At 46.5% G+C, this 26,111-nt stretch overlaps 1 protein-coding gene and 1 pseudogene across 2 annotated transcripts in view; both read right to left on the bottom strand.

Moving 5' to 3' along the window:
- Positions 1–291: 291 nt before the first annotated feature.
- CDON (cell adhesion associated, oncogene regulated) overlaps positions 292–26,111 on the bottom strand; it is a 61,022-nt gene continuing 35,202 nt past the window's right edge. Inside the window, exons 10-20 of one of the 2 annotated variants that reach the window (XM_032752718.3) lie at positions 23,378–23,552; positions 21,064–21,192; positions 19,554–19,760; positions 18,748–18,929; positions 17,484–17,589; positions 14,174–14,296; positions 12,538–12,765; positions 10,856–11,130; positions 8,460–8,539; positions 3,262–3,497; positions 292–2,393 (exon numbers count right to left, since the gene is read on the bottom strand). In XM_032752718.3, the coding sequence (XP_032608609.3) occupies positions 2,227–2,393; positions 3,262–3,497; positions 8,460–8,539; positions 10,856–11,130; positions 12,538–12,765; positions 14,174–14,296; positions 17,484–17,589; positions 18,748–18,929; positions 19,554–19,760; positions 21,064–21,192; positions 23,378–23,552 (1,908 nt within the window). In that variant the 3' untranslated portion in view covers positions 292–2,226. The remainder of the gene's footprint in view (positions 2,394–3,261; positions 3,498–8,459; positions 8,540–10,855; positions 11,131–12,537; positions 12,766–14,173; positions 14,297–17,483; positions 17,590–18,747; positions 18,930–19,553; positions 19,761–21,063; positions 21,193–23,377; positions 23,553–26,111) is intronic. The other variant, XM_072918259.1, reaches the window with a different exon arrangement.
- On the bottom strand, positions 21,219–22,331 carry LOC140680520 (cytochrome b-like; annotated as a pseudogene).

The following is a 26,111-nucleotide window of genomic DNA, read 5'->3' as shown; positions in this document are numbered from 1 at the left end:
CAAGGAAACTGTCAGGCAGTTCCCAGCTTTCCTGAGTCCTCATCTTCTGATGTGTGTGAAGACAAGGGCATCTGGGGCCATTTTCTCCTGTATTTGGTTAATAATTACCCACTGGGAAGTATCAAGCCACACAAACCAACCTTGATCAGTGCCCACAGAGTATCAATCCCCACAGCAGCCATAGAGCAGCACTGATCCCTTTATCAAACCATCCCCAGAAACACAAACCCTACCCAAACTCCTGCAAAACCATCACTTCAAACACATAACATTCCAAAGGGATATTACAGCTTCTCTGGAAAACAGAGCGTCTTTATCTGACACACCCACAATACAGGGGAGATTTAAGCAAGGTTAAATTTGAATTTAAATGTAAAACCATGGTTAAATTTCAGTGTTTGGCAAAAACGAAGCAGCCACAGTTAAATCCCAACCACTTGTGGGCCAATCTCTGTTGGAAAAGGGGAAAACATTGCAGCAGATCCTGCAAAAGGAAAATCCAGGCTGTGAGGACGAGATAAACAAAAAGGGAGGAGGGAGATCTGTGGTGGCTCTGGGGTATGTGGCAGACAAGGGTGTGAAGTCCATGGTGTGCAGAGAACTTTGGAATAAGGCAGCTCTGGATAGGAGGATGCTCAACCCTAAAAAAAAAAGGCAAAAGAATACATATAACTACAAATAATGCAATAGAAGACAAGGGTTTGGGCAGAGCTCATTGTGGCCTGCAAGTACCTGAAGTGGGCTTATAAAAAGGAAGGAGAGGGATTTCTTAAACAAGCAGATACAGGACAAGGGAGAATGGTTTCACACAGCCAGAGGGCAGGTTTAGATGGGATATTGGGAATAAATTCTTCCCTGTGAGGGTGGGGAGGGCCTGGCAACAGGGTGCCAGAGCAGCTGTGGCTGTCCCAGTCTTGAAAGTGCCCAAGGCCAGGCTGAACAGGGCTTGGAGCAGCCTGGGATAGTCGAGGTGCCCCTGCCCATGGCAGGGGAGGAATGGGATGAGCTTTAAGAATCATCAAATCCAACTGTTCTGGGATTCTATGAAACATAAAAAACCCCATTCCAACACTCGGAGCAGCCATGGAGCTGCTGCTACTGAAGCAGATCTCAAGGACTTCCTCCTCACACAGACATCACTCCCCAAATTGTGACAAAGCTGCACCAGTAGCCCTGAGCTCCCCAGGGTTTTGGGGCAGCTGCAGCCGAGGCTGGCACGGCTCCCTCCCTTCCCAGACTGGCCAGGGACACGCTGCTCTGGGCTGTACGTGTCCCCTCGGGGTGGCCATCACTGTCAACTGTGTGCTTCATTTCTGGGGCTTTGCACTGTGACTCGTGTGGGTGGATGGAGTGCTTTGCAAGCACTGGTTTGGTTTATTTACTGGGATTCAGTTTGGAAAGGAAAAATGAAAACACCCACCCAAACCCTGTAGGCAAGGTTGCAGCACCTCCATCGTGCTGTGTCCAGGATGGGCAGGTTCCTGACAGTCGTGGCCAGGGCTGCTGGGAGCTTTTCACTATGACCGATTTCATTTCAGAGCTATCCAAGCTGTTAGTAATGCCTCAAATCAAGAGTTGAACTGGATTTTGTCTTCTGTGAGTGGGAAAGTGAGACAGGCTGGATTTCCACTTGTACTTCTGCAGAAGGGTTATTGAGCACCTAAAGACACAGTCACTGACTCAAGTTCTGCTTCAAGCTGCACAGGACAGACTCAATCAGGGCTCATTTTTCTTATTGATCTTATTTCCTCATCGGGATCTTCCCAGAGAAACCAGCAGAGGCCAGGAGGTGTTCATGGAAAGGAGGGTTCCAGTGCCATGTCACTGAGCCGCCAGGGAGGTGGCAGCTGTTGGTCATTTCAGACCTGCTCAAATCCCTCTCTCGGGCTCCTCGGAAGCACTTGTCCCACTGGTAAATTGCCACGGAAACACAATCCACATTTCCCATCCTCATTCTTTATATTATTACAATTCTTTCTTATACACATAACCAGGCTAGTTTTGTGGTGTGTGGGGGGAAGAAAAAAAAAAAAAACCAACAAAAAAGGGATTTCAAGGCATAAATAATATAAAAAGGCAACCATTTTGAAACCAAGATACATTCATATGACACTACTACAAAAAATAAATAGTGACTCTCTCTGTTATAATTAACATCCCCCCGTGACTCCCTCTCAGCGGTGCTGCGGTGCAGTTCTGGCGTTAGTGGGGACAGCGGTCACTGCCTCAGGTTTCCCGCAGCTGGAGCTGACAAAGGTCCCCAGAACCATTTAGGGTGATTCCAGATGAACTCCATCCTGGTTTTTCCTTACAGTCCTTGGAAACAGGCTGAAGAATGAGGGGACTCCAACTCAAAATGTGGTTCGATGTTTCCGAGTGCAGGAAGCTGCCGCCTGCAAAGCAAGAGCAGGGCAGGTGGTTGTGTCGGGGTTTTCAGGAGATTCTCTGTCAGCTCAACAGAATCACAGGCCCTCAGAACTCTTTAATTCCAGTGGGTGATGCTCTTTGGGCTCAGGCCCATTCCCACCATACCAGGCACAAGCACAGGGCATGGGCTCTATCTGTATTGAACAGCTCACACTGAGGAAATCAGCCCAGCACTGGAATAATGAACCCTGCTCCGAGATGGCTGCTGCTGAAAACAGCTATGAAATAATGCTGAACCTTTAGGATTCATTTGCACGTGGTCACAATTCACAAAACTGCTGCATTCACCCCAAATCAGCAACAGCTCCAGGCATTTGGTGGAAATGAATCACTCAGGAGCTTGTGGCACCTAGGCCACACTCCTGGTCTGGCATGCCCTGCCAGAGGTGTGCCCACCTGAACCTCCCTCCCCCTGCTGCCACGGGGTGGGTGCAGAGCACACAAGGTGCAATGATTCCAGGATGGGACAAGGAACAGGCTCTCCTTCCACCACCAGAGACCAGGTCCCTCCCTGTGCCGGTTCCTGCCTCTAGGATGGCTCTGAAATGCCTGTTGGGGCCAGTGGGTGTGCTGTGAGTGCAGCATCCATCAGTCACAGCCTCCTCGTGTGTCAATGAGCCCATTTTAGAGGCATCAATCACAAGGGCATGGCACTGGAGCAGCACTGCTCCCACTTTCCACGATGGGAAAGGCGGGACGCTTCACCTTCCTCCAAGCCTGCTCTTACAAGGGTTTAATTACTGACTTCTCTGCAATAAATTAAGCTCCCTACAGATGTCCTACAGAATATTCCCAGCTTCCCAGCCAGGTGCTATCCTCTGTGGGATGCCTCACCGTCCATGCAATCCTCCCGGCAGCAGGGACGCGGTGCCGGGGGCTGCTCCGCGCTCTCCCGGCCCTCCTGCTCCAGCCGGGCGCTGCACTCGGGGCTGGCCGCGGCCAGGCACATGGCCACCATCACCTGCGGGCTCAGGGGCTTCATCTCCACAGCGTCCTGCTGGAAAGGGGCTCCCAGGGGCACCACGGGCAGCGCGCTGCTGCTGAAAGTGCCGTTGGTTTTGGTGAAACACCTGCGGGAGGGACGGAGGCCAAAGTTACTCACAGCGCCGTCTTCCCAACACAACTTTTAAATGTTTTACCACATCAACAATCAGAGCATTTGTCACATCAGTTTTAAATATATTTGTGGAGAGATTCTGACGTTAAGAAAAGGATTGAGTGGTTTTCTTTCTCCCAGCAGACAGCTGAAAACATTCAAAACACGCTCAGCTCCTTCCCCCATCAATTGAGACCCCATGACCTGACTTGTGAGTCCATTTCTCCATCAAAGCAACTCCATAAAACATGTTTTCACTGCCAAGATAAAGAGCTCAAATTTGAAACCCAAGCAGCACACTTAGGTACCTTGAAAAATAAATACTAAGTGTTACTGGAGTGAATGCAAATTAGAAAAATAGATGCAATATAACAAATTTAACCCCCCTGTTCTGCAGTGTAAGTCAGATTGTGGCCCTGTAATACCTGTGTAAAGCTGTGGAACTGAAACTAAAGCACTGAATCAATTGTTACAGCTGAGGAATTTAAGCTTTAAACAAAAAGAAGCAGGATTTTGACACACATACCATTGTGGCATGAGGGAGAACACCTCAGTGTTTGCAGCCTTATGAACAATGTGGCCCTCAGGGAACATTTATATAAACAATTCCTACATAAGAAAGCCATAACTACCCAAAAAGCTAAAGGTTCACTTGCACAGCTACTAGAAGTTTTGAGAAACTACACGCCAAGATGCTCCTTGGTGCAGGATAGAGATGGATCCACAGATAAACACATGGAAATAAGGATGGAAAGTGTTCACACCCTCCAGTGACACCCCAAAATGCTCCTGTGAAAGCTGAATAAGCTCCAGATCTTTATGTGCGAGTGCAGATACAACTCTGAGCACCCTTCTTCTCTTTTTTTTCTGACCAGATGTAAACCCATCCCTCACCTGCTTCCCTCACAGGGATCAGCCCAGCGCTGATTGCTATCTGCATCCCTGGGGCTGTGTAAGACTGGCATTTGGAAACATCAAAATTGATCCCTGGACCTGCCTGCTCAGCTGCTGGCTCAGCAAGCAGCACTATGTGCTGCTCCAGACTGATTCTGGCCCACACCTGAGCAGAACAGATGAAAAATTGCTGGAAAAGGAGGAAAGATGGACTGGGACAGCAGCAGTGCCAGGGCAGCAGCCAGCAGAGCTGACCTCGACAGCAGCCCAGCACTGAGCTCAGAAGGGTTTCAAACCAGGACATGTTAAGCTTGGCAGTCTCAGTTAAGTCCTGCCCAAGTCCCAGAAACCACTTTTATGCCATTAAAAAAGTCATGGCAATATGGAAAACCATCACGCTGGGGGGACCTGTCCTAAAGCCCTGCCTCGAGCCTCAGTTCAAACCTGAAACCTGACCAAAACCTGGGATCAACACTGCCACAACTGAAAGAGCAACAAAACACCCCAACAACACAAACTTGTCAGAGGAGGAACTGTAATGAGCTTTCCCTCTGGCAGATGCTTTACCTGCAAAGCCAGAACAGCACAAATGGGCTCCCTCTGCAGCCTGCTCCATCCCAAAAACTCTGAGGATGGAGCAGCACTAAGTTCAACCTTCACTCTCCTATTTTGTCCTCCCACTCCTGTAACTGCCTCTAAAATCATTATTCCAAGTACCAAAATACCACAGAAGCCACTGGAGAATCCACATGAAACACATCTGGTCCTCAAACAAATCCATTTATTAGTTTGCCTTTCTCTCCGCAGAGGTTTTGACTGTACTCACTTATTATTTAGAAAAAAAGGCTCAGAGAAACCCATCTAAATGTTTGAGTTTGCACATTTCTGGGGTTTCTTCTTAAAGATACAGGGGTCAGTGAAGTTCTCTGTATTATTGTAAGAGCTTGAAGGATGTTTCAACACAGCAGTTCAGCCTTCTAAGCTTCAATAACCACATTTTGATGGAAACTAGCCATGGGGATATCCAGAGCAGAGTGTGGAGGAAGACTCTTGTAAAATCCCTGCTGGGAAAACACATCTTCTATCAATTCTTAATACTGAAACCCTACTAAACTATAAAATAAAAAAAAATCATACTTTAGATTAAAAAGCTGGAAAAATAAACTGATGTTCCTACATTTGAACTGTGCATTTCAGATTTCTGACCAAAATACAGTGAATTTGCAAAGGAGAGAGATCTGCAAAAGTGTAAATTCCTCTGCAAACGTCAGGTATCTTGAGAGCTTTAGCACAAAGGCACAAGAGAAGAAAAAAGATCAGCTCTCAATCCTGTCAACCACAGGTTTTGTCCACAATAGCAAAGCAGGTCTCCAGTTTTCAGCAGCTTCTCCCTCTGGCAAGGCTCCACGAGAAGTTATGAGGGATAAAGTGCTAATTTAAACAGAAGACCCAGGGATTTCAGCACTGGAATAATAAAACCTGCTCTGAGATGGCTGCTGCTGAAAACAGCTATGAAATAATGCTGAACCTTTAGGATTCATTTGCACGTGGTCACAATTCACAAAACTGCTGCATTCGTCTCAAATCAGCAACAGCTCCAGGCATTTGGTGGAAATGGGCAGTGAGGAATTCATGGCACCAAGGCCACACTCCTGGTCTGGCATGCCCTGCCAGAGGTGTGCCCACCTGAACCTCCCTTCCCCTGCTGCCATGGGGGAACTGCCTGATTTCAGCACTGATTCCAGGCTGGGATGGGGACAGGCAGCTCAGGGGGACAGCCCTCACCTGTGCAGTGAGGTTGAACAAAATGGGAAAAACACTTCAGCCTTATCCCAAAAAACCTATTGGGCTGACTGCACTAACCCAACAGGCCTTCCTCCTCCTTCTCCTCTTCACCCTGGCCATACACCCAGCTCCCTGGTGTAAAGCTGAGGCACGTTCTGGTCCTCTGCACTCCCCTCTCCCATGTCCTCTCTGCATTCCCCCAGCGGCAGGACAGGAACAGAGCGGTCCCGCTGCGCAGCTCTCTGCCAAACCGGGGTTAATGATCCCCTCCGGGGCAAGGCAGCTGTAAGGGACAACTTGTTTCTCTATCAAGCAGTCAAATATAGAATGGGGCTGTGAAAACTCAAAGTTCAGGCCCTGCTGATGACCTCTGGGAGGAGCAGTGCAGTTGCAGAGGATGGAACTCTTTGCCTCGCTTTCTTATGGAAAAAAAAAAAAGGGCAAATAAAGCACTAAATGTGTTTAACACTGGAAGCAAGCTCTTAATTACAGTGTAACACATATGGTGTGTTCTAAATTACCACGAGTCTCAGAATCCCGGTGAGAGCTGCTGAAAATCACAGCATTGGGATGTGAGGGAACATACTGAGCTTTCCTGAGACCTGCCAGGGACACTGGGCCAGGCAAGGCATGCCCAGCTCCACCTGCAAGCAGCAGCTTGTCAGCATTGCACCGTCATGCACATATTTATGGAAGCAAGAAGGATTCAAGCTCATTATAAGTGTTATTTTAAAAAGTAAAACTATGAAAATAAAGTGAATGTGTTCTCTGCCTTCAACAACAGCTTTATTGTTCAACAGGGGTTGGACTCCATGGTTCTTGTGGGTCTAACTCAGAATATTCAATGATTCAAAGATTAATTTCAACTCTGCTTAGCCAGATGCATACTTAAAGGCAGCTGAAGATTTTAACAATACTGAAAAATCAAAGTATGATTGAAAAAAAAGCCCAGAACCTACCAGTCAGAGCAGCTCAGCTTGTCTGACTTTCAGTCCTATTTCTAAGCATTAAAATAACCAGAGATTTAGTCAGAAGCCTAAGGAGGATAATAATTCCAAAAGTGAAAACTTAGTAATTTTTATTAGGTTTCCAACTCCCAGCTACAATGCAGAAGACAGATTTTCCCTTATTCTACACAAGAATCCTTTTTCACATGAAAATAAATGCATCCCACTCTGACAACTGGTCATCTCCTGAAGGCCTCAAGGATTTCAAATCCCATGTTTTACAAAGAACAGCATTGTGCAGGCAAAGGAGTGAGTTGGTTAGTGTTCTTAAGGGAATATCAGGAAGTGTAAAATATAGAAGACCAATTAAATCCGATTTGACAAGCTCCATATGGAATAATTTTGTTATCTCAGAACTGAAAAAAACACAGGAAATACAGATTAAAAAAAAAAAAATCCAGTGCCCAACCTGCTTCACTTCCTAGAGAGCATCAGAGGAGCATGTTGAGCAAAGTGAGCTCTGGGATTTTAACAATTTGTTTTATTCTGTCCTATGGAAAATCCTCAGCTGCTCTCCAGGTCATCCATGGAGCTCCTTGTGCTAGCCAGGACTCCAGCTCTCATCTTTTGCCAGCCCCAGCTCCACCCCAGCCCACAGAGGGAGGGCTGTTCTCTGGGCAGGTCATTCCTACCTGTTATTGTCATTTCTCACCCGTTATTGTCATTTCTCACCTGTTATTGTCATTTCTCACCTGTTACTGTCATTTCTCACCTGTTTTTGTAATTTCTCACCTGTTATTGTCATTTCTCACCTGTTACTGTCATTTCTACCTGTTAGTGTCATTTCTCACCTGTTAGTGTCATTTCTCACCTGTTGGTATAATTTCTCACCTGTTACTGTCATTTCATACCTGTTTTTGTCATTTCTCACCTGTTTTTGTCATTTCTCACCTGTTACTGTCATTTCTCAACTGTTTTTGTCATTTCTCACCTGTTTTTGTAATTTCTCACCTGTTAGTGTCATTTCTCACCTGTTTTTGTAATTTCTCACCTGTTACTGTCATTTCTCACCTGTTACTGTCATTTCTCACCTGTTTTTGTCATTTCTCACCTGTTACTGTCATTTCTCACCTGTTACTGTCATTTCTCACCTGTTTTTGTCATTTCTCACCTGTTTTTGTCATTTCTCACCTGTTACTGTCATTTCTCACCTGTTTTTGTAATTTCTCACCTGTTACTGTAATTTCTCACCTGTTACTGTAATTTCTCACCTGTTATTGTAATTTCTACCTGTAATTGTCATTTCTCACCTGTTATTGTTCCGACAATTCCGGCAGCTGATGCACTCCGAGGGGTCAGTCTGCGGCACTGTTGTGTACATCCCACCACCCTGCAGCAGAAAGAATTAACAATTACTAATTAATCAAATTAACCAAATCACTATTGGGACACCCAAGAGCTCTTTGCCTCAGTTTCCCCCCTCTGGTCACGTTATCGATGCCCTGCTCTGGGCTGTACGTGGCACGGCAACACTGAGCGATTGTCCAAAGGCCAGGGGAGGGCTTTGCCAGTGTGTGTGTCAGGGAAAAGTAAATAACTGCAGCTTAGACAAGTATGTGGTCATTTCCCTGGTCTGTTTTCAGCTTAATATGCTGAGGTTTAATTTAATAAACACACTGTAAATATATTTATTTTTAACGCTGATGACAGACACGAAAGCGAATTGCTGTTCATTAGCACGCAAGGCTTGTTTAGGGAGACAGAGGATTAAATTTGCAGGGCTGATGTCACACACAAACCCATCCCACTTTCCTGTAATTACTCCGATTAGATCAGTTTACTTCACTACACTGATTTTTGAACCGTTTCGTATTTGTACAGATGGGGTAATTCCTCAGCCAGCAATGACTCCGGGTGAGAGGGATTTTGTGTTGTTGGTTTTGGCTAACGGGGCCATTACAAGCCAGTTGAAATGCCCAGATTAACACATACCTCATTGTTAGGGACCAGGCAGACAGTGATGTGGGAGCCACTCCAAGGGGGCTGCAGAGCCAGCCTCCTGCACTGGGCTCCAGGAGGGAGCCAGGCTGGGCAGGCTCACCGAGCTTTTGGCAGCTCAGGTGGTAGGCAACTTCTAGCAATCCCTATTTTCGTAAAAACAGAGCTTATCCTAAAGTTTTTGAGGGATAGGAGCACTGAGGAAATGCCTAATTAGTCTTGATTGCCATCCTAGCCAGTTTCTCCCTTGCTCATTTAAGCCAATCATCGAAACAATAAAGAGCGACCTAATGAAGATCAGAACATCCTGTTCCTCCGTGTAGCCTCACCCACATGCCAGTCCCAGCCCTTCTCCATGGGCAGAGATTGTGTAACTCAAACTTTCTACAACAGGGAGTGGGGAAAGGAAAACTCAACCCCATCAACCTGTTCCCAGCAAGACGGCAGAGCTGGGTGGACACCTCCAGGCACAGAGGAGCTCCAGGCATCAAGACCTGCGTTATCACAAACATATTTCCTTTTTTCACCCCCAAAAAAATAAAAATGGAAGGGACAAAACATAATGCAACTCCAGTCTTTCTCCAGGGCAAGCTTTTGAGCACTGCAAATGTTCCTGCCCTGAGGGCTTGGAGATTTTTGGAGTTTCACCCACTGGGAGGTTGGACAGGTCAAAAAAAAAACTAGTTTGGGCCTTGGTTGCTCTTGAAAACAACCAAAAGTGGGCACTTCTTGCTCCATGGGGAGGCCAAAGGCAGAATGGGGTGAAGAACTGACTGGTCTGGGCTCAGACTGAGGGAACTGAAGTGGCAACTACTGTGCAAGTGCTAATTTGTTGTTCAATAAAATGAAGTGCTTGTGCTCAATTACCAACACAAACAATAGACCCGTTTTTTTTCTCCAGAAACAGCATGGGTTATTCAGACTTTTGAACTTTTTCTTTCAGTTTTCCTGGGCAATGTTCACAGTTTTGAGTAAGTTTAGTAAGTTTGAATGCAAGCCATCTGTTTCCATAGACAATAATGAAATCATTATTCTCTCTTGGAAACAGGACACGTTTCAGCAAATGAAGTATTTTTCCACAGCATACAAAGGCTGGATCGCAGATTGAAATTAGTTTTTAATTTTATTTTCAATTTCAAAACAAAAAACGAGCCTGTCTCAACAGTCACAAACAGGGGATTGAAAAAAAAAAAAAAGCAGCATTATTGCTCTGCTGCAGTTCAAGATGTATGGGGCACTTCATTCCATGGAACCTCCTGCGCCATTCGTGCTTTGCCATAATTAATAGCATTGCTCAGAGTTACAGATCTGAAACAGGTGGGGAAAAACGGGTGATCCATAAAGCTGCAGAATAAGCAGCTATAATTAAATGTATTTAACTTGGAGATTGAGAAATACCATATGTACAAGTAAAGTATCTCAGCCCAGCACTGAGGCATTCTCAGAGCTTACATGCTGTTAGGAGGAGGGTAGAGGCAGATTTCCCAGAGTAAGTGGAATTCTTGCTGTCATCTGATATTCTCAAATGAAAACCATGATGTTTGCATCACAAATATCAGCCCAGTTGCTTCCTCTGGGATAAGGAATTCAGTGGAACTGGCTGTTATCAATGGATGGGTATTCCCCCACACAAATTAAGCCTGCTTCTACAGCCCCTGAATAATCCCCAGGGTCTGGGCTGAGCCTCCCACCCCGTGCAGGGCCTTACATTCACAAGGTGATGGGGATGTTCATAGTCCATGTGTGTTCTGGACAGGGAGTTGGTGTGCCCTGGGTACAGTCCTGCTCCTCCTCCACTCATGATCCCGTTGACACCGTTGGCAACTTTGTGATGGACGTGGGGACAGCCGTTGCTGAGGCCGTTGCTGAGGAAGCTTCCGTGGACGCTGCCATTGACTCGGCTCGTCCCGGGTAAGGTCGTGTACTCAATCATCTGCCCGTTGATTTCTGCCCCTTGGTACAGGTAGCCTGGAGGATCGTATTCTGCAAAAGACATGATTACTGAAAGCACCTCTACTGATAAATGAAAAGTTAAATGAGCATCCCTAAAAATAAAGAAACTTGTTTTTTCTTTCTCCAGCTTTTGTGAACTAATTCTGATATCCAACTGCTGAGCATACGCAAGTAGACATGGCAAACAGCCACATCCTGCAGAGCAGGCCAGAAATGTTGGTCTGGAAGGACCTGGCTGATGTCAATCACTACAAGAGCGTCCTAAAACCAGGCCTTTTGTATCACCAACAGCCCCTCTGCTGTATCTGCTATAAGCTGCTTCCAGAAGATCTCTCTGGGCTGCAGCTGAAGACACTATCTTCATTATCTCCTACATTTCTCTCTGTAGGAGAGTAAGAGAGTTTAAAAATAACCACAGGCCGTGGCAAGAGCAAGGCTGATTTATGCACAAGGAGCAGAAAAGGCCAGTGCAGAGATTCTGCTGGCTCTGGGTTGTTGGTGGGTGCAGAGCACCTTGCAAAGCTCCTGCTCCAGGCTCCTGCTTGCTAATGAACAGGTTTTCCTTATTAACACCTCTCTGGAAGACTTGGCCATTGAATGCCATCTCATTGTGCAGGGACTAAGAGGTAACAAGAGACTCGTCCTAGAGCTGCAAGTTCTTTTCTTTCCAGATGCACTCAAGAAAGGGAGAGATCCAGGGTTTAACTCTCCACAAATTTAACACGCGATTACTGTTACAGCGAGCTCATGGGCACCCTGTGCCCCCCTTCCCCGGGCCCTGTGACTCTGATCAAGATAACCCCTGGATCCTCCTTCCTGCCCCAACAGGGCTGGCGGAGAGCCAGGAAAGCCCATCCTGTCCAAAACCTATATAGACCCCTGAGATTTCCTGTTCTTTCTCTTTTGCCCCGCTCTCCCATGCACACCACAGAATAAAGAGAGCTGTCCCAACCAGCTTCCCTGGGGTAAGAGCCTCTTTTGAATATTTTCCCCTCTCCTGGTATTCCTCCCCTCACAGCCCCTTATCTCTGAGCTAGTCAGATTTTTCCGGGGGCTGTGTGGAGGGGGAAAAACTACAGATTACGATTACACACATTCTGCCTCTGCAATCATCAGAGACCTATGCAGGGGCTTAAAGTTAAACATAAACTGCAGAAACTTTGCTCAGGTCTGTCCAACAATATTCCCTGGGTGAAACTGTATCACAATCCTCCAGGGATGCAGCAGGACAGGCAGGGAGCATCAGTGTGAAGAAACTGAGACATTGCTGCTCTTAAAAACCCAAGTCTGCACCTAAGACACACCTGGAAGTACAAGCCTCTACAGAAATGCAAGCTGGCTCCTAACAGGAAACTGCTGCCCATCCATAAAACGCAGCGTGGACATTCCTAATTTTACTCTGGTAATATTTTCCTCATGAAAGCAATGCCCACTCACTCTGCATGGCGTTCTGCTGCCGGTTCTTCCAGAGGCACATGGCGATGAAGACGATGAGGATGAGGACCATGACGCCCAGGACACAGCCCACGATGAGGTACAGCATGTCACTGCTGCGCACGGGGCCGCTGGCAGCCACAGCCCCGCTGCCCCCGGCCCGCTCGGGGGGGTTGGGTGGCGTGCTCAGGTCTCTCACAGGATATTCCGACGCTCCCGGCGTGCGTTTCACTGGATGGGTAGAGACAAGCACGTGTGCATCCACTAAATGCATTTTCTAAAGTGTTTTTTCATCATGACATGAAAATAATTACTGCCGAGTCTGAGTCCCGATGTTTCCAAGGCAGTATTAAATCCTACAATGAGAATGCCAACTCCTATTGGGTAATAACTGTTTGCCTTGGAAAATGGTGATTATCCCCCCTGCTCACCCCCTCTTTGAGGTCACTGGAACTTTAACGAGCCACTCGAGGTACCCGTGGCTGCAACTGCTGTAACTCTCAACTTGAAAGAGCACAAATCTTTCCACTTCTGAGGTCAGGAAAAACCACAACACTCATTTCTCTCACCCATGCTCTGCCAGATGACCTGCTCTTATCTGATGTGAACCCTGCTAACCCCCTTTCCAAACCACACAGTTGAAGAGATGAACAGAAAAACACTGAAAATTAGATGCTGGTTTAACCCAGGAATAGCATTTACATTAGTTTCCAGTACACCACAGCTCAGATTTATTTCATTTGACACTAAAACCCTAAAAGAGGTGCCTGGCTTAGGAGTGAAGCCGGTCAGAGAGACACAAGCACCTCCATGCAGGTATGCTGGATAAGCCAGATCACCCTTATGAGCCTGGGGGAGATAAATTTTAAGGAAGAGGCAGTGTGAATGACAGATTACATCTTGCCCATTTAAGAATTAGAGAAGAAAGTTATATTCCTTGCAGGAGGGAGACCAACCGTGTGTGCAGCCTTGAAGCCCTGCAGCTCCTACTCCTTCCTTCAAAGGTTTCACTACTCACTTCACTGAATTTTGATGCTTCCGCTCCCAGAGGGCTTTTTTCTTTTTTTTTTCTCAAACATTTTTTCATAGCACTGCATTTGAAGTTTACTGTCTGCATTTTCCCTTTACAGCCTTACTTGGTTTTAGAGATTAAAGGAGACAGGAATTCTTCACAAAATAAATGTGACTGCCATATCTGACACTTCCCGAGAACAGTACAAACTTTGTGCCAGAGGCATGCAGGATTAGGGATGGAGGCAGCAAACACAGCCATCAATTGCTGTGGTCTGCACTTATACAACGTGTCACAGAGCCCTGAAGACATAAAACAGATGTACAAATCAATTCTGTCATCTTCAGGCGCATGGTTGTCTCCTAAGGAGAGGCCATCAGCAGCGCAGAGGCAGCAGCGCTATCTCTGAGGGCAGCAGAGCTGCAGAGCTCTGCTGAGAGCCTCAGGAGTGCAACGGATCATTTTCCATATGTTCAAAACAATCCCAGCTTCCGAAGACAAAACAATCCTCCGAAACATTCCAGAAAATTATGGTCATCATCGCAGCTGACTTTTGTGCTGCATAGAAATTCCCCCAGTGGATCTTTCCCGTCCCAAATGCCACCTCGGCTCGGCCCCACAGCTCACCTTTGGTCTCGCAGATCATCACGTTGCTGTACTCACTCTCCCCTCCCTCGTTGTAGCACTGCATCTTAATGTCATAAGAAGTTTCAGGCTGCAGGTGGTTTATCAGGTGCCACTGCTTTGTACCTGTATGCGGGACAAAAAGTAAATTGATTGCAGTTCATTTACCCACAGGAGCCAGAATTATGGACAAGGGCCATTGCAGGGACCTTTTCCACCAAATGCAGGGGCACTGCAGCTTGTCTTGTTAGCACAAAAATCTTCAGTAGTAGTTTATGGACTTAGCTGAAACCATGCTCCACGAGTGACATCCTATGACAGAGGGCTGGAACTAGATCATCTTGAAGGTCCCTTTCAACCTAAATTATTCCATTACTCTCTAAGACTTGAGTTATCTGGTGAAACTGATTATTAGAAGGACCTTTTGATGAATGAAAGTGTTTTTTTCAGTATTTTCTTTTAAAGAAAGTCATTCTCTACAAAACCAGAACTCACTAAACTCAAAACCCAGCCATCCAAGTGCCCACACATGCACTGAAGTTCAACAGCAGCCCTGTGCACCCTAAACATGGAAGCATCAAAGGGATGGGTTTAGGGTGGATTATGCTGACTATTTACAGTACACTGGGCAAATTACAAGGAAAATGGGCATAGAGAGCTTGGGACAAGGAAGAACTTGGCTGTGAGCAGACTTTCTAGAGGTGCGAGGTACCACTGCAGCCATTGGTGTCACACAGCAAGGACACATCTGGGTTGCTCAATTTGGCCAAAACCCCAAATAATTGAACATGCATTTTATGAACCATCCTGGGAATGCAGCAGGGCTGTCCCGGTGCCACTGCCCCTGTGCCACTGCCCCTGCAGAGCCCGAGCCTCAGCCCGGGCCAAGCACTCTTCTCTAATAGGACGGTTTTGTCATCTCTGGCCCCTGGCCAGCATTTCATTTAGACACCCTCCTGAAGTGCTCAGTACTTCAGGATAAATCACTCCCAGTTTTTACTTTCACGGGCTTGTGACAAATTTTACTAAATAGCGACTTTTTTTTTTTTTTTTTTTTAGGGAGTTTAATTAACTGTTTGAGTGCTCTTAATCCCTCTTGGAAAAATACCACCTTGAACTGTTTCCACTGTTTCTAAGGAACTGTCTACCACCTACTGATTTAAGCATTAATAAAAGGGCTCGGGCGTGCTCGGCGGGCAGGGGCTGTCACCGTGATGCTGCTCCAGCTCCTCCGGGACCCCAGCCCCGGTCCAGACCCTCTGCCCGGCCCCAGCAGGGTGGGGTTACCCAGGAGGGCCCCCCTGGACCAGGGGCTGCCCAGCACGCTCCGTGTCCACGTCCCAGGGAAGGCGGACAAGCCCTGGCTGAGGCTGGAGCTGCCTTTCCCTAAATCGCACGTTTTTCCCAAGATTCAGACTCGGTTTTCCCGGCGCCCCCACCCCCAAGCATTCCTTTCGGTAATTACTACACCAGGTTTTAGGTTTCCGCTTCAAACCATTAGTGGAACTGGAATCAGTACAGGCACTTTAACTGTCCTCTTCGTGCACCATTAGCAAGGGAAAACATTTAAACAACTGACATCAGACTGCATTTACATTTAAAATTCAATCTCCAGGATTCTCGAAAACAGAGAAATTCAGACCAGAAACGGAGAAATGCAGACCATCGCTGCAGGACAGGGGTGATTTTTTTGCTTTTGCTTAAAGCGGCTGAGAGATACCTAGGAGCCATCAGAGCTTTCTGCTTGTTGGTTTTTTTTTTTCCTTCAAATAAAATCTGATTTTGCCTGCAGCGGCATTTATAAGGAAGAAAAAAAAAGGTTTCTGCAGAGTTTTGAATGTCTCGAAAGACAAGACTTAACAGGAAGCGGTGAGGAAAGCCTGCGGCAAGCACTTAGCTAGCACAGGCATCACAACACTTTTTCCACAACTCCTGCAGTCATTTCAAGATAAAATTCCCTGTCATAAAGCAGATTAATTCAAAGGTAACAGAGGGGGAAAAAAAGCAAAGAACAAGTGATTTATGGCAAAAATACCTTAAGTCACATGTTCCTCTACATATTTCACATCAAGTGCTTCCAATCACAACTTAATTGAAAATAGTTCTCTCTCCTTTTTTTTTTTTTCCTCCTGAAAAGCTAATTTAGGGGAGCACAGTAAAGAAAAGTTGAAGCTTAAATCTTTCCACCAAGTGATTTCTGTTGCAGGCTCTGGCAGAGCGGAGCAGCTGCTAATGGTTTCAGACTGCCACAAAGAGTTCAATACACACACGCTCGGAAAAAAACCCGAAACAAGCTAATTTCACAGCACAGTGGAGCCCACTTAAACAACTAACTGCTCAGTGTATAAGACTTATAAACACACAAGTTCTGTCTAGCAAAAGCTAAAATACATTTGCAGATGAAGGTGAAGCCTGCATAAGGTTCTTTAAAGCCTCTGAGCTCAAACTCTGGATCTTTAATAGCTTTATAGTGTGCAAAAGCTTATGTCATGCATCAAAGTACTATGTGCAGTATTGTCTGGCAGGGGAAAATTTTCAAAATAAAGGTCCATTCCTCTTGTAACTGAATAAATGAGGGGGAAAAAAATAATTAACGTCATCGGGCCAGAATGAGATCACTGCGTTTGCTCAGCCCGAGCAATAAGGACATTAAATAAAATATTTTTAACAGGGTTTTCCACTTCTGGACTAATATAGACATTATCTAATAACTTCTTCCAGGAAAATGATGATCTAATATGCACAGGGGAAAAAAATAACTTGATTAAAAGGCAAAATGAAGCACAAACATACTTGCATTTGCAGAGTGCTACAGCACTTGAGGCTAAAAGCAACTTCCTTATAGCAAGCAGGAGGAGTGATTAGGCGAGGTAAGAGGAGAGAAGGGCAATTACACACAAGGTACTACCAGCTTAGAAAGTCCACGCTGGGGTAAATAATTTTAAAAGCCAGCTAGTTGTTAGTACAGTCTGTAACCCAGATGTTTTCATCCTGGGTTAAACCTCATTTACACTGCTTTCGCTTTATACAACTTGAAGCTACACCAGTTTAAATAGACCTTCATTAAGGATTTGCAGCTGTATAACAAGCCAAACTTAAACCCTGTATTTAGCTCTCAAGCTTCTATGTCAAAGAGGCTTCAGAGGGAAGAAACCAGCTCACGTGTGGGCAAAACCCGACGTTAGGGAGCTGAGATAGCTCCTTCTGTGAGATATATTATAGAGACTGCTTGGGAAAAGCAGTTTAGATTTCATATAAACACAGCCTACATGGCTACAGGACGTCCTTCCCCTTCTCCAAGCAGGCACCGTACCGTCCACAATATCCCGCTTGTAGTCGCTGTCGTTGTCGCTATCCGTGGGCCGGTAATAGATGTAAAATCCTTGGATGGGCGTGTTGTTGTTGCTCGATGTGATGTACTACAAAAGAATTTTAAGAGACTGCATGAGAGAAGAAAAGTTTTAACTGAGTCCTTGCTGAGTTGTCATCACCGAGTAGCTCATCCTCTGCAAATATGAGTATTTTTAATAAGGCTGTGTAAGCAAAGGTGACTGAACTCCCCTGAGTAGCCAGAGAGTAGGATGGGTACAAGAGGCTGAGCTTGGGCCAACACTTGCCTCCCTCATCACTTCCCAAACCCTCAGTTAGGCTTTGACCATGCACAGCCTGAAAATCTGCATGATTAATGGAAATGGAAAAGTTAAAACCATAAAACTTTTCAGAAATAGTTAAGGTCACTCTAAAAATCAGCTCAAGAATCTTTAAGTTATGCAGCCTCCTGAGGAACCAGAGGTTATTTTAAGTTTATTATCCTTAACATCTCTTAAGGCTGAGCTAGCAGAGCAAACTAACACTGGGAACTCTACACATTAAATCCTCCAAAGTATACCAGGGGGTTAGATTTCAAAACAAGAGCAAAGAATTTCTGTGGGTTTCAATAAGGACTTTAAAGTACTTGTTTACAATAGACGAGGTAACAGGGGAAAGGAAAATGTTTCTCTAACATGAAACCTCCACTGGAGTGAGGGAAGACTGCGGGTTTGAAACACACTCCCAGCCACCCCAGCCTGGATTGACAAAAGCAGCAGGAATTGCAGGAAACGGAGCCAACTCACTCACAACTCATGGCATGAACAGGGCCTGGGACAGAGTTAAGCCCACTGGTGCCTCTGAGATGTCTGTGCCAGAGCAGGTGGACTGGGGCGGCTGCAGCCTCTCACTGGAGCTGCCAGTTGGGCACATCTGGCGTAACCCGAGGAGGGTGTGCGGGGTCCCCGGGGAGCTGGAAGGGGAGTGGGGTGGAGGGAAGCTGGGAGATGGTGCAAAAACCAACAGACAACTGACAGGGCTGCCTCTGAGTGAGAAAAAGTCTGGAAATGGGGGCAGTGCGCTCCAGAGGCACAAGGCCCGTTATGTCCCCCAGTTTTACCACGCGGCCATGAAGTGCCTCAGCCCTGTCCTAGGAACACGATCATCTCCAGGTGGGGGGAGGAAATCCCCGCTCACCACTCCACAAACAGCTGTTAATCCTTGACTTTGAACACAAGCTGAGGGAAGAACAGAACTGCTGTACCCACCGTCCACTTGAGCATGATCTGGGTGTCGCTGATGGCCTCGGTGTAGGCGATGTGCGGGCCGGCGATGGGCCGGCTGGAGAAGCGGCCGCTGAATCCGGCCACCTGGTAGGGGCGCGACGCCGCGCTGCGCGGGCTCTCCCCGTAGTTGTTCACTGCGATCACGCGGAACCTGTACATTTCTCCTTTTAAGGGAAAGAGGCGAAAGAAAGAAGCCCTTGTAGCAAAACAAGCACTGGAAAGAGGATTCAAAGAGAGACTAAACAGATTAGGAAGTGCTTTTTGCACAGCATCCAGTTAGAAAACGAGAGGAGTCCTCGCCACAGACCGATGTGGAGATAAAAACAGCTTCTAGAAGTTACTCAAGGAAAATCCAAAGGCTACTGGAGATACCTCACGAAATCCCTAAACTGGTGGGCACTGAGAAGATGCCTCAAAGGATCCCTATCACCATCCATTCAATTTTCTCTTGTGTTTTTTGCCTGAGTTTTCAGGGCTAGACACTGGAAGAAGTCAGGACAGACATTTTTCCATTAATGCATTTTTCTCTACATTCTGAGTACTCACTAGAAGGACAATTAAGTTAAAAATAGCAGTGATACACAACCCTTCTCTCCACATGAACAAGTATTAAATTACGGTGTGGTTTTTTTCCACTTGGAAAGCCAGAAATCAACTTAAATTCACGTAACGAGCTCCTAGGCCATACACAAAACCCAAACCTAATCGAGCAGAAACAGGGTAATCCAAGCAGAAGTTAAAACGAAAAAAACTGAAGAGCTGCAGTTATGAAGGATCATTTCTGATACCTGGCTCCAAGTTCCTAACTTCCACAGACAGCTTGGAGGGAGAGATGTTGCCAGCTGCGATGAGCCAGTCGCTGTTGCGACCCAGACGTTTGTACTCCACTTTGAAGGCAGTGATGGGGGAGCCCCCGTTGGCACGGGGGATCCACGTAACGTAGACGGACGATTCCGATGCCGTGGATATCGTGGGTCGGTCAGGAGCTTCTGGAACTGAAAGGGGAAATTCGGTTACAAGAGGATTAGAGCCAGCTGAAACTTAATTTCACTAACAACAGATCAGACTCGTTGCTGATGATTGCCTTGGATTTCCCATATTAACATGGAGAATCTTTAATCCTCCTGAAATCACCACTGCCTTTACTCTGCTGAAAAAGATGGATGATGAGCAGACATTTCAAGAGGAATTTATTATCTTACCAATGTAACATTAAAAAATTAAATGGTATTGCACTACTCCAACAATTTCTACATGAAAACAGACACATACACTAAGTGAACAAGAAAAACATGGTTATTATTTTCAAGCCCCCAAAATCCCTCCAGACCCAATGAGACTTCAACCCATCTGCATGAATGAGTTCTGGAGAAATGAGAAGGGAGAGAACAAAGCATGCACCAGGATGTACTTACGGAACTCACTGAAGTTACAGGCAGCAGTGGGACAGAGAGAAAGGAAAGAGGGGTGTTAGTAAATCTGGCTGTAAGAGCTGTGAGGCTTTACTAAACCAGCCTGGATTCATGTACATGGAGCTGGTGCTGAGGAGTGGAGCAAGGAGCAGCAGGCTGGCAGCTCTGGGGCATGAAGCAGCTGAGCATTTGCAACCAGCCACAAGTAAGGCCCTTGTGTGGCTTCTCTGACATTCAGTGCTGCCACAAGCTCAGCTCCTTGCCCGTGTTATTAAACCTCTCCACTCACCTTTGGCTTTACCCCGAATTTTAGATACCTTTGACATCTCAGCCCCTGAGTAAATCTGCCTGAACCAGGCCAAGGACTTCAAAGGCTGGGGGAAGGGGGGATGAGAAAAAGGACTATAAACATGTTCTTTTCACTAGAAATTGGGCCAAAATCACATCTACTGGGAAGTGCTTATATCTCCTCACCATCAGAAATAAGCCTGTCCCTGGGAATCCACAGGAAAATATTCAGAACCGATATCACACACTTTGAGAACTTAAAGCTCTGACACAGTCACTTCCCATTTCCTCTTCCTCTGGCTCTTTCTCGGTGGAAGGAAAAAGAAAACCAGAGTATTTAGCAAAAAGAAACTACAGGTTTAAAAATGAGCAGTAAGAACATGGATTGTAAGGGGAAATTCTCTTGTTTTTTGAGAGCCACACATGCAGGCAGCAACGTCCTAGGAAATATCCTATGTAACAGAGTAACTTCAGAATAAACAGGAAATAGAGGAGGCAATACAAGCACCTGGAGCAGTAATAAACACAGGTTAACTCAGGTACAGCTCCTTGCAACACAACTTTTAGTGCCCAAACCACAAACCATCCACACTCCTACCTCCACTGTGGCGAGACAGGTCCGGAAGGATGACACCGAAATTATTTGTGCCTTCAGGAACAATGGGATGTTTGGGGATTCCTGCGGGTGGAGATGGAGCCTGTGTGTTTTTCGAGGATGATGTTCTTTCTAAGAAGATTTGACAGACAGTACATCAGTGTAGGGCCTGCATAAGGAAATGCTGCTTGTCAATGCTCACTCTAAAAGGTCACTTTCTCCTGTGCTGCCCTGGCTTCAAATCCCAAGCTGGACAGTCAGGTTAGCAACCAGGGAGTTTCTCTGGGAGAGCAAGAGAGATTTCCCACCCAGGCACTTGGCTGTGGGTCAGTGACTGCCCATCTGCAGTACTGGCATACACACTGCTTAGTGGTGATGCCGCCAGCTCCTGCCTGTGCTGCCAAACCCACTCATCACAACATCACCAGATGGGGAAAATTACTGAAAATTACTGAAATCCATGCCTAGAGAAGGAGTCACAGTGCTGTGGAAGCAGCTGGAGCCAGTACACCAGGCTGAGAGGGCTTCTGACCTGTGGCAGTAGAGGTGGCAGGATGGTGTGGAGCCAGGCAGGGGTGGCAGCACTGACTCCCCCGAGTTTGCCAGGGATTGACCACAGGACAGTGAAGAGGAAGCATCACCTGGGTTTAATATGATGGGCTGTGACAAGTGGCTTTGCTGGTGTGAAGCTTTCTCGGCCTCCCAGTAAGCTGGGAGGGTTAGCAGGAGGAGGAACACGAGTATGAACACTAGGCTGTCTTTTATGGAAAAGCATGGGTGGAATGGGATTTTGCCAGAGTTTGGTACAATCCCCTTGGGCTTGTTTGAATCTGACACGTGGAGAAAGGTGGGGTAGAGGAATGTGCACCTGTGATGATAAAGGGAGGAGGTGTAGCACAAAAAATCAGGTAAGTGTGGGGTTTTCTACAGAGAATTCTTCTCAGACTCATCCTCTGGGGGTCTGTGCAAGGAGGGGGAAGGCTGAGAAGAGGCTGGGGATGGATGACTGTGGCCTCTCCAAATGGTGTTTGGCCTCATGGTAGCACACAACCTGTGAAGGGGGAGCAGGAGAAGGACTCCTGTGTTAGAGGTTAGTGTAAGTAGGAGCCATAGAATCCTCATCTAGCGTGCTGATGGATGCAGATGAAGAATGAGGCTCCCTTTGGAGCAGGTGAGGGACCAGTCAGCCACACTGAGCATTCCTGGGTGTGGGGCCGAGGGTGCTGCAGGCTGGGGCTGTGTCTGCTGGGCCATGTAGGGCGAGTAGTAGGTCAGCCAGGATTTGAGACCCAAAGTTTCATCAGGCAGAAATGTTCTGGGGGGTGGGTAGGTCACAATTAGGGAGTTGTTGACTTTTTTTAGCAGCTGAGAGATTTTCAGAGGTTGAGGGCCATCAGTTTTGTATCTGTCCATTGATAGGATGATGATAAAGACGGATAGGACAAAGAATCTAAGTATGTGTCACAAATTTAATGAAGACATTAAGTTCTTTTAAAAAAATTAAGCTATCCTGTCCTTCATAGAATTCCAGAGGGGTTTGAGTCAGAAGGAACCTTTAAGCTCATCTTGGTCTACACCCTTCCCTGGGCAGGCATACTTTCCACTATCCCAGGTTGCTCCAGGCCCCATCCAAATTGGCCTTGAATACTTCCAGGGATGGGGCAGCCACAGCTTCTTTGGGCACCCCGTGCCAGGGCCTCACCACCCTTCCAGGGAAGAATTTATTCCAAATATCCCATCTAACCCTACCCTCTGTCACTTAAAAGCCATTCTTGGACAGTTGTACAAAAAATATCTACTTGTTTGTGTGCTAAAGAGCACAGGCACCAGTGTCCAAGCTTGAGAAAAAAAATGCTCTGATTAGGAGTGTTGTGCTTGTTGCTGTCTGCACACAACTATCAGAACAGCTGGCTTGTGGTCAGCAAAGATTGTCACTGAGGTGTCTGCAAAGCAAACCAGGAACAGCTTTGTTGACACATGAAAACTCAATGGTGCAGAGTTTCTTCTGTGATTAAAAACATCAACAAGGACAGGCTGCTCCCAACTTTGATCCTTAAAGCAAGAGAAACCTCACAGTACAAATCTTAACAATCACCCCAAAAATAATATTATCAAGCTTTTAAAACCTTCTACTTACCAACAGCCTCACACTCAAGGAAGTTTGCCCTACAGCAATTTTAGCTATTAGAGGCTGTTCTTTAGCAAATAAGTTGCAGAATATTCCACATATGGCTTAGCAGATGCCATTAAATGACTGATGTCATTAAATAAATGTCTCTGGAAGGCCAGGACACAGGGCGCATTGTGCTGCACCTACCCTTGCTGGTGCGGAACGTCAGCATGGCCGGCTGGCCCTCGCCCGCGGCGCTCCTGGCCACCATCAGCACCTCGTAGAGGCTGGAGGGCTCCAGCTCGGTGAGGCGCAGCTCGTTCTCGCTGCCGGGCACCCGCACCGTGTGCCAGCCGCCCGCCGGGCTCACGCCGTCCTCCAGCTGCACACAGGGGAGAAACTGTCAGCACAGCGTGCGTGGCACTGGGGACTGCTCACACCCTGCACTGCACCCCCAGCACCTCTGCCCCTCGCCAGAACCCCTTCTGTTCTCCTACATGTACCTGTGGTTTGTCTCCAGCTGCTCACAAGGGAGAAATTGTCACCACAGCACACACGGAACCAGGGACTGCTCACAGCCCACATCACTCCACACACAGGTACCAAAGCACCTCTGCCCCTCACCAAAACTCCTGCTGTTCTCCTACATGTACCTGCAGTTTGTCTCCAGCTGCTCACAATGGAGAAACCACGAGGCAGAAACCATCAGCACAGCATGCTCAGAACTGGGGCCTGCTCACACCCTGCATTGCTCCACACACAGGCACCAAAGCACCTCTGCCCCTCACCAAAACTCCTGCTGTTCTCCTACATGTACCTGTGGTTTGTCTCCAGCTGCTCACAAGGGAGAAATTGTCACCACAGCACACAGGGAACCAGGGACTGCTCACAGCCCACATCGCTCCATACACAGGTACCAAAGCCCCTTGCCAAAACTCCCGCTGTCCTACATGTACCTATGGTTTGTCTCCAGCTGCTCACAAGGGAGAAACCACGAGGCAGAAACGGCATGCTCAGAACTGGGGACTGCTCAAACCCCGCATTGTTCCACACACAGGCACCAAAGCACCTCTGCTCCTCACCAAAACCGCTTTCCTACATTTACCTATGTAGGTATTACCTATGGTTTGTCTCCAAGTGCACACAAGGGAGAAACCATCAGCACAGCATGCTCAGAACTGGGAACTGCTCAAACCCTGCATTGCTCCACATACAGGCACCAAAGCACCTCTGCCCCTCACCAGAACTCCTGCTATTCTCCTACATTTACCTACGGTTTGTCTCCAAGTGCTTCTACTACAAATCAGCAGCTTTGCACCCACTATGACAGCACTTCTTGGATAAACTTCTTTTCCCTCTCCACGCACATACACGGAGTTGGTTTTGACTGGGTTTTTTGTCATTTTCACTTGTGGCTAAAACTGCAAGAGCCCAAATGGTTTTCCGCCTTCAGCTGTGTGCTACTAAAGGGCTGGACCCAATACCCTAACAAGAAGGACAATTTCCCTGTACTAGCCAAGCTTTCCCTCTATTTCAGCATTTATAAATATTTATTGGCTAAAATGGGCAACAAAAAGTATGTCTTAGTTACTCCTTAAGGATGGCAAAAATGTCAGGAGGGAGACCAAAAATTTGAGTTTACCAATGCACGTTACTTTTTTAAAAAACAAAACCAGTTTTTAACTTAGCAGTGAAATCACCAGCTCCATTAAAGAAAAGAAAGACATTCTGGGTAGTCTCTTAATGCTTGACCTTTGCAGGAAAACATTACACCAAATCCCAAAGGAAAAGACAAAGATTCCACCAAAAATAAACTACTAAACAATATAAGACTTTAATAAAACATTGGAGGCAGATCTAAACACTGTGGATTATCAAAGGTTATGCCAGAGGTCTTTGTTCAACTGTTTTCTTCTACAGCAGCCACTCCAAAGCTTTTATTCCCCCAACTTTTTTTTTTCCTCTATTAAAAGAGGGAAATCAATAAAATCATTTAATGACAGAAAGAGAGCACCACCCTAAAAACAGGATAAATTCGGTGCCGAGAGATGCATGAACACATTTAATGTGGAAAGGATTGGTGTGAGAGAAGGGAGAGCATCAAAAAGGTCAAAAAAGCATTCAGAGCTTCTACGGCTTATGTGAACCAACCACCTTTGGATGAGAAATTATCACCAACAAACTCTGGCACTTGGTTTTCAGGAACCAACAGGTCAAAAATCTAATCATTCCCTCCAGGCTAAGACAAGATCAGGATGCAGAGGATTAAAAAGCTTATGAAAAATAAATCAAACAGCTTTGCCATGCAGAAAACTGGTTTGCTTGGAAGAAGAGACACAGGCATTGCTTGGTTCTGATTTTAGAATCACAGAACCTCCCGAGTTGAAAGTGGCCCACAAGGATCATGGAGTCCAACTCCTGGCTCTGCACAGGAGACCCCAGTATTTCCACCACATGATGTTAAGCAAAAGAGCTCAGTGCTGACACACCATTTTTAATGCCATAGGAGGTACTGCCCTGCAAATTTCAGTTCACTTACATATTTGATAACTTCAGTTTAATTGAGTCCCTTTGGAACCCAGAGCAGCAAACTTGGTGATGCACTAAGGTAAAGCTCAGCTTCCCTTCTGCTGTCACACACAGATTCAAGCTGGCTCACATTTGAATGCATTTTTAACCCCACTGATTTTGTACACAAGCCCTGAATCCCCATTCTCCCTAATGACACTGTACAGGACAGAAAAGCCTGGATAACTCTCACTTAAAATTAGACAGAGCAGTGTATTGGTGACAATGTCAGCCATCCCTCAAACACGCTGTGTGGGCACAGGAACATTGTGCTTCAGCTACATGCTGTGTTCTGCCTGGCCTGAACCCATGTCCTGGTTCACACCAGTGTGGAAACATAAGCATGCCAAGCCTCTCCCTTGGAGAGATGTCC

This window comes from Taeniopygia guttata, chromosome 24, assembly GCF_048771995.1.
Source record: "Taeniopygia guttata chromosome 24, bTaeGut7.mat, whole genome shotgun sequence".
In the NCBI taxonomy this organism is placed as follows: domain Eukaryota; kingdom Metazoa; phylum Chordata; class Aves; order Passeriformes; family Estrildidae; genus Taeniopygia; species Taeniopygia guttata.
This window is presented reverse-complemented; position numbering and strand designations above follow the sequence as displayed.